The sequence below is a fragment of the Pelodiscus sinensis genome, chromosome 7, assembly GCF_049634645.1.
Source record: "Pelodiscus sinensis isolate JC-2024 chromosome 7, ASM4963464v1, whole genome shotgun sequence".
NCBI classification, from domain to species: domain Eukaryota; kingdom Metazoa; phylum Chordata; order Testudines; family Trionychidae; genus Pelodiscus; species Pelodiscus sinensis.
Window position 1 is genome coordinate 72,684,987 of NC_134717.1, and position 12,837 is coordinate 72,697,823.

At 41.5% G+C, this 12,837-nt stretch overlaps 1 protein-coding gene across 2 annotated transcripts in view; it reads right to left on the reverse strand.

The window, feature by feature from the left end:
* Positions 1–7,321: 7,321 nt before the first annotated feature.
* SATB2 (SATB homeobox 2) overlaps positions 7,322–12,837 on the reverse strand; it is a 177,034-nt gene continuing 171,518 nt past the window's right edge. For both annotated transcript variants that reach the window (XM_006117927.4, XM_006117926.4), the window contains one exon: positions 7,322–10,433. In XM_006117927.4, coding sequence (XP_006117989.1) covers positions 9,978–10,433 — 456 coding nt within the window. In that variant the 3' untranslated portion in view covers positions 7,322–9,977. The remainder of the gene's footprint in view (positions 10,434–12,837) is intronic.

Here is a 12,837-nt window from a genome sequence, read left to right on the forward strand (position 1 = left end):
GTACCCTTAGAGGGACAGTTAGTGCTAGCGGAGGAAGACTGTCCTACAGATGGCCCATGACAGCACAATCTTTCTACCTTGCCCTGCTATGGTACTTCAAAAGTCTGGGTTGGATGGAACCAACTCTGCTAGTTGTGGGGTGGGAGTAATGTATTCGGCATAGCCATTTGGTGTAGCCTAAGTGCAGAGTCTGCCAAACATGAGGCCAGCCAGTGTCAGTACCGGGATAGAACTGATGAAAAAAATAAGTCTGTCCCTTCAGTAGCACCACAGGGCCTATTGTGCCAGCCCTGACTCACCACAGCTTACGCTTATCAAACTCAGCCTTACTCTACTATAACAGGGGTGCTTTTGCTTTGCATTATGGAACAATGTAACATAAAATGCAACAACAACAGGCAAGCCACACTTGGCATGGCCTTCTTTAACACATCCCTCTGGAGAGCTGCTGCTCCCACTAGTCCTCATGGCCACTTCTAGCCCAGGGGCGGGGCAGTTACAGACCATTGTTTACCTTTGAAAGACCCAGTAAGCACTTCCACTCACTGCCACAGCATCCATGGTGACAGTGCAAAAGTGTTGCAGGGATTCTTCTCTCAAGTGCTTCCTCTTCTTCTTCCACAGCCCTTTCCTCAGGGACAGTGTTCCAGACAGCTCATGCTTAAGGATCAGCCCCATGCCTGGGTGACAAAAGTCTGGCTTAAACCACCAAACAAAATATCCACACAATGCTGGGTCTTGTTTTCTTAGGCCTCACAAGCTCCCCCTATCTTGCTTCATCTCAGGAAATCCAGCAGCCCAGAGACCACCCTATTTCTTATAAGCCCTATCTCAGGTCTTCCTACAGGCACCTAAGCTCTGCCATATAGCTCTTATCACAACTTCTTCTTACTCTGGTACATTAAGCCTTTCAATTATTAGGCCCAGGTGTTTGCCAGAGGCATTCCACCCCTGCACCACCTCCGTCCCAACCCCCTCAGACTAAGAGGCAGTTAATTACTGCACAGGTGGGACTGACTGAACAGGGCTGGGCAAGCCAGTCTGTGACAGTTCCCCATCTAAAAAGCTGTGGCATGGTAAAGACAGTACTTAGTTTAATTTCTTTGGCTGAGTGGGAACCCCTGGAGAATGACAGATACCCATCCTTGTAAGCCTGGGGAGCTCCACATAAAGCCACCCCCCTTTCCCCTCCTAGTTCTGCTTCCACTGGTGCCCAGTACAAAACCTTCATTAATTTGGACAGTCAGGATCAAGATGCAGAGACAGTTTGTAGCACTTTAAAGACTAATAAGATGGTTTAATAGGTGATGAGCTTTCGTGGGCCGGACCCACTTCCTCAGATGTATTTGATCTGAGGAAGTGGGTCTGGCCCACGAAAGCTCATCGCCTAATAAATCATCTTGTTAGTCTTTAAAGTGCTACATAGTCCTGTTTTTTGTTTCAGCTACCCCAGACTAACACGGCTACATTTCTATCAGAGACAGTTTGTAATCAGTCTCTCCATTTGTAAAGAATGGGTGGGTAAAATCTTGCCTAGGTTATCTACTGCTGTATTTGGTAAACCACCAGCAGATTCCTTTCAGTATAACTCTTTCTGGTTTTCTAAAACACTAAGATAATCATGTTCTTTTTATGCTTCTTTTATTAAAAAACCCAATAAAGTAGTGCATAATACATTTATTTCCTGTTTGCAACTGTTGCTTATTTCATGCAAAGGCAGATCAGATCAGTTTCATGTGTGAAGGGAGGGGGCGAGGCACTGCTTATAGGCTATTTCAACAGTCCCACAGCATAACAAGGAGTATGATCTATGAAAAAGAGTGAGCGCTGGAGATCAAAGGGACTGAAATAGGAAACAGCTTTTACCAAAGCTATTACAGGTCTGTTTGGCCCTTTAGTATAATGTCAGCATTTAACTTTATACTTAGCAGTCCTGCCACACCAATCCTCCCAACATTATGCATGTCCATTAAAATGTCAGTTTTCTAGACAAGCAGCACACACGTTACAGCAAAAGACAGCCACAAACCTGATGACAGCAGTTTAACAGAGTTGAGACTAATGTATTCCTTTTAAGGATAGCACATCAGGGAACAGTATGTTTTGCTGCTTGTTTCGTCCCTGATGATTTGTTTGCTGTGTGTGGTAATAGACTATTTTACATTTGTATAAGCTCTTTCATCCTGAAGGAACCCGCAGTGTTGTACAAACTGGGAGTGCGTGCTCACAGGCAAATAGGCACCAGTACCACACAGTGCAGAGAAGGGGAGCAGGGTTGCAGAAGAGAAGGGTAAACGTTGGCAAAGGACTGATTCAAATGCTCTTTACTATAGAAATTGGGTTGGAATCTTTACTGACCTCACACACAGCAGGTATCTGTAAGGTCTCTTCTGGAAGATCCATACCAGGTATGGGATTCAATGGGCCAAATTCACTCCTGGTATCACTTCACTGAACCAAATTCTGTTCTTAGACTGGTATGTGAGAAGTCAGTGGAGTTAAAGCCAGCTATAGACAGATAAAAAGCAGGTTTGTGGATCCCATTGGTAAAATCACCAAATTCATTGTTAATGTATAGACTGTAGATGGCAGATTCAATTCTGCTTGAATTTGTACTACCGCCCCAGGATGACTAGGGGCCCAATTCTGATCACTCATTAATTTTACACTAATTTTACACCTTATCAGAGCTACTCCTGATTGACACCGTAATCATGAGATCAGAGCCAGACATTAGCTCTTTCACACCCGAATCAATGACCCCTGAGGCACTGCTCCTGCAAGGAGGTCAAGGTAGATGACACCCCATTGACAATGGGGGCGGGGAAGCCTGCCGATCCAGAGCTCATTGCAGGATCAGAGCTTGAATTATCCTGCAACTACGGAACTTTGATTTGTATCACCCATCATTTACAAACATGCAACCTGCTCCGTATATTTAGATTGTCCTCTCTTCTGTTTTTAACCATACTCAGGACCACATGGCTTTACTATAATAATAAATTGAGTTCATAAAAAGTATAACAATGGTTTGTTTTCAGAACTTGTTTGGTATCTACCTTTGTCAATAAATTTCCAAAGCTGTCAAGACATTTTGGACACTGCTCAAGAAATTAAAATGTTTTTCCTATTACTTTTTATTGGATATGAAATGGTAGTGCAAAAAACGGAAGGGAAATAGCCTTCTCAGATCTGCTTTCAGCAATAACTTACCTGGCTCTGGGTCTCTATTAAATACTCTGATCCACACTGAGGATCAGAGAAGATCATTTTATCTCTATAGGGCTCTGTTTTGAATCGGAAACTATTTCCACCTCAGCACTACTGTGCTGTGTCTACATTGGCATCCCTTTCCAGAAAAGGGATGCTAATGAGACACATCGCCATTGCAAATCCGCGGGGGATTTAAATATCCCCCGCGGCATTTGCATTTACATGGCTGCGGCTTTTTTCCGGCTTGGGGATAAGCCGGAGAAAAGCGCCAGTCTAGACGCGATTCTCCGGAAAATAAGCCCTTTTCCGGAGGATCTCTTATTCCTACTTTCAAGTAAGGGCTTATTTTCCGGAGAATCACGTCTAGACTGGCGCTTTTCTACGGCTTATTCCCAAGCCGGAAAAAAGCGGCAGCCATGTAAATGCAAATGCCGTGGGGGATATTTAAATCCCCTGCGGATTTGCAATTGCAATGTGTCTCCTTAGCATCCCTTTTCCGGAAAGGGATGCCAGTGTAGACACAGCCCTGATGTCCTCATTTACTATAACCCCCTAGGATGCAAAAAGAATTCTCTGGCTTCCACAGCTCTCCCTCTATGGATGCATCTACTCTGATACCCCTACATACCTTTCCTATTCTTGCAAGTGAAACCATTAGTTATGGCTGATCAAAAAATGGGAATTCTTTTCTAAACATTTCACAGGACATGGAATATCTTTGTTTTATTCAAAGCCCCTCCCCCCCCCCAAATAATTTTCTGATTATTTTAAATGAATTGAAACAAAAAATATTATGTCAATGCCATTCAAAACAAGCTCTGCCCTACCACCGCGTGATGTCTTCAGATCTAGAATGGATGCCTTGCTAAAAGATATGCTCCAATTAAACTCAAGTGATTTGGCTCAGTGCAGGAGCTATGATGAAATTCTATGGCCCATGATAGATAGGTTGGACTAGATGATGTAACTGGCCTTAAAATCTATGTGCACTTAAGCATCTGTTTTGAATAGGGATGGACTTGAGCATGTGCAAGGCCCCATCTTGCATAGGAGTAACATGTATACATAAGATCTACAGGACGGGCAAACAGGTCCAGGGATTGTCTTTTTCTTCTGTGTTTGTATGGTGCCCAATGCAATGGGATCCTGGTCTGGGACTCGGGCCCTTATGTACAGTTTCATGTGTGTGTGGGGTGGGAGGGGAGGCATTGCTTATAGGCTATTTATAGGCAAGGCTTATAGGCCGATCCTGGCAGCATGAATAACAAAATAATAATAATAATGCATACTTGGCATCAACCAAGCCATATGGCTAAAGCCAGATAGGGGCGAGAAAATCAACTGAGCAACTGGCCCTTCATTTCAGATGCAGGGCCTGATTCTGATTTCACATGGCTGTTTAGCACCACTTCCTTCAATAAGCTACTCATCCTGATTTACATCTATGTAGCCAGGGTCAGAATCGGGCCACCAATGAGCAAAGCATTCAAAAGCAATCAAGGAGAAATGCTATTTAAATCATTATTTGGACCAATGCCTCCCTCCTCCTCCTCCACCCTCTTGCAGCCCTTCACACATACCGGCTCTGGCAATTTTCCCAAGATCTGCACCACAGCCAAGGAGAGAGAGAACACAAGCTTCATGTAAATTGAATGCGAGTGAGCGGCAACACCTTTCACACTGTTTGTGGATAAATAAGAGAAATATCTCCGATCGGGAGCACAAAAAGTCAGCACTCCCACACTCATAATGCATCATGTCAACGGCACCACTCTCCATGGTGCATTGTTTATTACTAGCTTCCAGTGAGGTTGCTAAAGGTTTTGAAGATTTAAGGTTTCAACATATTCTGTCTCACACTGGCCTTGTTTCACTTCCTATTCTCTAATATTCATCCTGCCAGCACTTCTCCTTTGGTTGACTTAGCCTGTGTTATTTTGTGTTAAAACGGGTATGTTTTTTTAATGGGTATAAATAAATTAAAGCTGCATCTTTAATTAATCAGTGCACTTTATATTGTAAGTGGGGATTTTTTCTAATGACGTCTTTATGATTTTTAAGATGACATTTTGCACACTTTCCAACTTCTCTCATGTGCTGTAGTTTTTACTCCCACATCTCCAACAGGTCCAGCTTGTCAAGAGAACACTGATCAATCAGGGATGCTAATCAGTTTAATCTAAGGCGAATATTAGTTTCTGGATACAAAGGAGGAGATTGGGTGCATAGTTATACCTGAATGATGATGAATTGCAGGCAATAGACCGTATGTTGTACATAATTTTAAAAAAAAACCCTTAAATGTTTATTTTTTCAATTACATAGGTTTTTAAATGGAAATACATATGTCTGGAAGACTAAAACATGCCTAACAGACAGCAGCAGCAGCAGGTAAAGTGTGGAGAAATGAAAGCATTATTAATAGAAATATTTCTATCATAGCAGCTATTAAATGGTTGTTTTTAGGTTTGGAGGAAGTATCCATATGTTTGCAAGATTTCTTTTCAGATAAAAAAAAATACAGTGTGCTTATGAAGGGGGTCTAGAGTACACACAGAAACACTAATGCTGCTAGTTCTTTGATTGTCTGCTGCGACGGGCTAAGCACCATTCGTTTAAATAGCAATAAAGGCACTCAGCACCTTGAAGGATCATCAAAACTCCACTGATTAGGCAATGGAGGGAAATTCTGAAATATTTCCTATGGTTTGTTGACATTTTATTTCAGTGGAAAATTTTAAACTAGCCGTTATGAACTTCATTCCTTATACCACTGAGATCCCACTTCAGCAAAGGATTCAAGCATGGGCTTAAATGCCATGGATCCTTTGCTGAATAAGGACAAACTTCAGTACACATTTAAATGCGTTGCTGAATCAGGTCTCAAAGGGGGTCCGCAGAAGTCCCAAGGCCTTGTCCACTAGCTGCTATGCATGAGGATTTCACTGAGTTGAGAGCAATCATCAGACCTAATGCTGGGCTGTGGACTGACTGACTGACTGATATTTTTTCAGCTACCAGGCAAGCTATAGCTTTGACCTGGAAGAGGTATGTTTAGTGGTGATGGTGTCTGTCACTAGGTACAGTGTTGCTGTGTGCTTATTCCTTCCATTGTAGAAAGAAAAAGGCTCGGAGGTTCATTCAAACATAAGTGAAATAGTAGCAATTATGCATGCCAGAAAAACAAAACAACCAAATGGTAACGTTTGTGTAGCTTCCAAGCGCAGATTAATTAATTAATTCAACATACAGTTGTTTTTACTTGGTTTCGGATGGAATTCCAAAATTCAATTAACAAGCAGGTGGTTGGGTATCAGAAGATGAAGTCTGCAGATGTTTCAGGTGGAATGTAAATGAATCATTAAGGGAAGACCCACTGCATCCTAGATACAGAATTAAAATGGGGTTGGGGCAAATAGCAATACCTAAAGCAAGGGAGGACTGTTAAGTTAGGAGTGCAATATAAATTCTGTCTGCTATGATGGAATCCAGGCATTCGTCGCTTTGTTAGCTAAGAATTTTGACTGATTTTTTCCACTTATCTGCATTCCCTCAAAAAATCATTCTCACACATTTCCACAGCTACATCAATCCTTCAGGCATTCCCCTAGACACTCAGTAGGATGCCCTGCCATGAATATAATAAAGCCTTTTATTATGCCCATTAACCATGGACATGTGTGCGCCAAAAGTTTCCTGACACGCAGTCATTTGTGGCTTTTTAATTATAAACAGAAATATCCACTAGTGAAATACGGGAGCAGGCTAACAAGTATCTTTGTACGTTTGAGTTCGTTTTGCATACTGTGATCCAATTGGTTGAAAGACAGTGTATCTACACCCTCCCTTCCCATCCTGTCACAGATGATGTGTGTGTGTTTAAACACATAGTAAAAATCTAGTAACATAATGGGTCAGATTCTCAGCTGCTCACCAAACCTCCGCCTTATGTGGATTTAGCAAACATCTGTAATGACTGGTAATGCTGTTCTGATCAAATCTTATTTCCAAAATAAGAACACTTATTTGTCCTTAATTTCTTAAGCCTGTTTCACTTGATCTGAGGGGGAAAGAAAATAAGGCCCAGTGAATTACTTGACAAATGAAGTCATATTTATTGAATGCGTTTTATTTCAACAACCAAAAAGTTCTAACAGCCTAACAATGCACATAAGTTAAAAATTAATTATCACTTAGTGATAACAAAGATAAAGTTGATTGACATGGAAAAAAGAACATTTACAATATGTTAATCCTTATTCACATTGTTGATACCGCAATAAAACACAATTTGTTTTTGTTATTTTTTTAATTTTTTTTTATTTCACAAAAAAGGCGAAAAATTGTGCTTTGTTAAGAGGCACTACAAGAAAAGTTTCTTTTTCCAAATAGATATTATATGATGGATATTGAATAAATAGACATATATGCATTGTAATTCGCTAAGTTCTGGCAAGACCACAGGCTAAAATGCCCACAGATTCACTTAGAACCACTGCAAAATTGGCAGTGAAATTAAAAACAAAAGGCAAGACTTAGCATTGAAAAAAACCTAATAAAATTTTTGGTCGAAGTGTAAAAGATACCAAATGTTGATGCCATGAACGGATGAATAACCTTGCAAGGGCAAAAATCAGTTTCCTTTTACACAAATGGAGTGATTACAGTAACAGTAAAAGAAGACAGTTTTCAAAGAACATAAAGCAGCAACTATTGAACTTCTGATTAAAGCTGCAGTGTATTACAGAAACAAGGAATGAGGAGCAAGAAGGGCTTAATTAAGCAAACCACCATCATTTTTGCAAAGGTACATAAAATTAATGCAGAGATACTGGGATGTTATTTGAAAAAGTCCCTTTAAAAACTCCAGAGGTTACTGAGCAGCTAAAATTAGCTTGTATTGCAACATGTCTTCTCCCTGTATATTGGACGTTCTGAGTAAATATCAACAACAGAGGTTTTTGTTTTGTTTTGACTCCTACTTTTTTTTTAACCTTTCAAATATATAAATAGTATTAACAGTTATATTACAATGCCTGGTGTAGTAAACAGAAAATAACTTCCAAAGTGATATTGCATGAGGTCTTTGTCAAAGTTACATAAAAGCACAACACATACAAAAAGAAACCCTGCAGATATGGTTCTGACTGCAGTTTAAAAGCTGTCTGCAAAAAGTCCAGCTGCAATAGTAGTGAAGGCGAGGTCTTCTCTTGAAAATCATTGCACGGAAGTGAAAAGTAATGTTACTTGGTGTTGCTCCCATCAAGATGCCTCAAAACGGTTGGAAACTATAGTAGATTGCAGCTTTAGTGCTCAAACCATTGAAGAGTCAGTAAGCATTAGCTCTGCTTTAAGTAATGTAATTGCTGTACTAGGTGACTGGGACAATGTTTCAGTTTATAACAAAAAAGCCACTACTCAGATACCATCTCTCATTCTTATCCCCTCCAGCTGCTACGCTGAAGGAAGACTGAAAAATGTATTTGTACCAGGGCTGCCCCGCACTGAATATAGACTCTGAGACCAGCGGCTGAAAATGCTTAGTACCACTGGAATACTGTGCATGAAGCAAAGGAAGCCCAAGTTTAACAGCCATAAAAAGGGAAAAGGAGAACCAATGGTGGGAGACCTTTATTGATCAGCAATTTGACCAATAGTTTTCTACCCATGTGGGTTTTGAAGTTCTAGTTTCCTAAATTGTCTTTATGTTGAATCAAATAAAATAATAAAAACTAAAAGCAACAATAAAAGAACTGTATAAATGTTAAGAACTGAAACAGAGAACAAGTAAATAAACTCCACAGTAAAACATGGTTCATAGTATGAATTCCATACATCATATCTCAAAATGCTATTTTTAAATCAAGACCTCATTAATGAACAAGTCTTCTATGCACTGAATTTCAGTTTTACTCATTTTGAATTCCATGAAAATTCATCTGTTCACTATAGAAAGGGCCACATGATTAATGGAACATGCTGTATAATTTTAAGTGTGCACTGTGTTTTAAAGTACTTCAACATAGCTGTTTTTAAGGTGCCCTGATTTTCCCATTCTCTCTTTTTGTATCCTCTTTTTTTTTTTTGGCAGTGTTGATTTATGTCTTTAAATACATACTTCAAAAATTACCCATCAAGTTGCCAGATAGGAAGCCATATAATAACAATAATAAAAAAAAATCAGGGATAAACATAGAAAATAAATAGGAATTCAAAAATAGTCACCACACCCTGAGAGCAGGCAACAGTTATCAAAAAGCCAAAGCAACTCATTGTGAAGTGGTTTTAATACATAAACAAGTTTCGTCTTTCAAGAATTCATTTCACAGTCTATACTTTCGAATGGTAAAGTTCTGTCCCATGCAATTTTAATATATATATATATATATTACGTAAATATATATATACACACACCCACCCACCCACACACACACACACACACACACACACACAGCTGTAAATTTTCCTTCATTGATTACTTAGGTCTTTTTCTTCCTGTTAACTTGCTAGATGTCTCTTTCATAAGTGCAAGATTAAAGCAGGCATAATCCTATGTGATTATAATTATTATCTCAGTCAAACATGAAAGTGTAACACTCAAGTGTCTGTGTCAAAGTGATGTTTGATTGGACGATGCTGAATTCATTCCGTTTGCACATGGATCATGTGCAACAGAAACCAAAATGCAAACAGAGAAACAAATTAATAAAAATAAACAGAGAATCCTTGGATCAATGTATTGCTTTCTGAGTCAGGGTCACACATTATCTCTGGTCAATTTCTGAAGGTGTTGACTTGCTTTTGTCAGGATTCTCCTCTTCGGCTTCCACTTTGTACATTTCCTCAGAGCCTTCTTCACTGTCGTTCTCCTCCGATTCAGTCAGCAGCTCCTCATCTTTGTACTCTGCCACATCGACCACTGTTCCCAAATGCTCTTTTAGCTTCCCATGGTGCTTTACGTGGTAACGTTGATTCTGGAAGAATTTTATGATTGTGTGCTTGGGCAGATCGAGTTGAGCAGACAGCGTGTGAATGGCCTCTTGGTCAGGATACAAGCCTACATCGTGGATAAAGCTTTGAAGGATGCCTAAAGCTTCCAAGGATATCTTGGTACGGGATCTTGGCTTTTTGGCACAACTGTCCTCAGCAGATGGAGGCGGGGCTTCTTCTCTTGGAGGAGTGTTTTCCTTCGCAGGCTGCGACTGCTGTCTATGCAGGACCTATATAATTAAACATACACACATATTCAATGTACTTTCTGCATAATTCAAAAATGGGACAGCCCTCTGGTTAAAAAGGCCACTTGAGATATTCATCAGTTTGACAGAATTTAGACAAAGGCTTTATGTTATCTCTTAGGCTGTGTCTACACTGGCATGAATTTCCGGAATTGCTTAAAACAGAATAGTTTTCGTTATAAGTATTTCCGGGAAAAAGAGCGTCTACATTGGCAGGCTGCTTTTCTGGAAAAGCCCTTTTTCCGGAAAAGCGTCTGTGGCCAATGTAGACGCGCTTTTCCGGAAAAGAGCCCCGATCGCAAAAATGGCGATCGGGGCTTTTTTCCGGAAAAGACTACTGGGTTGTCTACACTGGCCCTTTTCCGGAACAGTGTTCCGGAATAAGGACTTATGCCCGAGCGGGAGCAGAATAGTTTTTCCGGAATAGCGGCTGATTTTGTACAGTAGAGCATCGTTGCTTTTCCGGAAATTCAAGGGCCAGTGTAGACAGCTCGCAGCTTATTCCGGAAAAGTGGCTGATTTTCCGGAATAAGTGGCCCAGTGTAGACACAGCCTGTGGGTACAGATGTACTTGCAAATTTTAATTCTCCATTCCCTTTCTTTGCTTCAAAGCAAATGCACCATAAATGCAGATTAAGAAGAAGAAAATATGAAAGCCCAAGTAAAATGGCTAGAAATTAAGATGGGGGGGGGGGGCTTGGTTATCGTAAACCAGTGGATATAAGAGTCGTCTAGGATGCAGGACAGCCTGGTTCTATCCTCAGCAGATTAAATGACCTGCTCTGCCACAGATGACCTGTGTGACCTTGAGCAAGTACTTTCACCCCTTTGTATCTCTCTCTCTCCTCTTACTTGTCCTGCCCACGTAGTAAGTAAATTCTTTGGGTCAGCCACAGTCTCTCAGTATGCGTTTGTTCTGTGCCTATCCCAATGAGGGCCTAACCCTGGTTGGGGATTTACATGCCAGGATATAACAAACAATACGATTTGGATTAAAATCTATGAGAACCCCTTTAAACAAAGCCTTAAATAATAAACATTTTCAGACCGATGTAACAAGATTTTCCTTTTTTAAAAACACAGTGAAACTTTTCCTAAACCAGTGATGCTGAGACTGAGGCTTCCAAGCCGCAAGTGACTCTTTAATGGGCCTCCTGCAGTTCTTTGCAGCATATGATACTTAAACACTGTGCAATTTCATTATTAACCAATCTAGGGCTATGTCTACACTACAGTGCAGGCCTGGGCAAAATACGGCCCACGGCCCACATCTGGCTCACCAAGCCATTGGATCCAGCCCATGGAGGCAATGGAGAGCCCCAGGCAGACTCGCCTGCTTGCCCTGCTGCCACACACGCCGCTCAGAAACGCAGCTATGGGGCGCTTTCTCTTTGAGTCTGGAGGGGAGGGGGAAAGATTCAGATACTGCTCCTGCCCCCAGCACAATCCCATTGGCTGGTTTCTTGACTGACACTAGCCAATGGGAGCTGCCTGTTTGAATAACAGGCAGCCACAAGGTGCAACCCTCCTGCTCACTCACTCAAGTACACGGCCGAGGAGGCAGAAACATTTTAAGCTCTGCAGGCCTTTAGCTCTGCAGGCAGGAAGAGAACCCGCCTCTGGCACCTGAGCCCCTCCCTTCCCCAACCCTCTGCTTCACTCTCCTGCCTCACTACTCCACATGCACCCATATCCCTTCCCAGATCTGGCACCCCAATCTCCTGCCCGAGACCACAATCCCCTCCTATCTTAGGTCAGATCCCAAAACCCTGCACCCCAGTTCCCTGCCCTAAGTCACAACTACCTTTCTTCACCCAAACTCCCTCCCGGACTCCATTCTCCCTCCTACACCCCAATCCCTTACCCCAAGCTCCCTTCTGCACCCAACCTCCATCCCAGACCCTGCACCTCCTCCATTAATACCATGGAAGAGTGAGGCCCTCAACCACGTTCCAAAATCTTGGAAGTGGCCCCCCCCCCATCAAAAATTATTGCCCACCTCTGCTACAGAGATGATCAAAACTGCCTGGCAAAAGTGAATGAGATTCGAGGAGGAAGGGAGATGAAGCGAGAAGGGAGGGGGGGGGGAAGAAGGCTGGGCCAGGGTATTTGGGTTTGAGGCAGATCTTATATTGCACTTCCATTGAAAAAGTGATCTTGTGGTGAAGAGGGTTGGAGACCACTGATCTAATTGTCAGAACTATATCAGGGCTGCAGATGCTTTCTTTAAAGTAAAGCCCATAAAGGAGATATTACTTGCAGAAAAAAAAATCCCACAGGACTGAAGGCTGCCTTTGTCCAGAGGTTTTTTCAGAATGCAGAGAAATATCGATTAAAATTCAAAGCCACCATACTAACAAAATCAATATGGATCTGATATTTAACA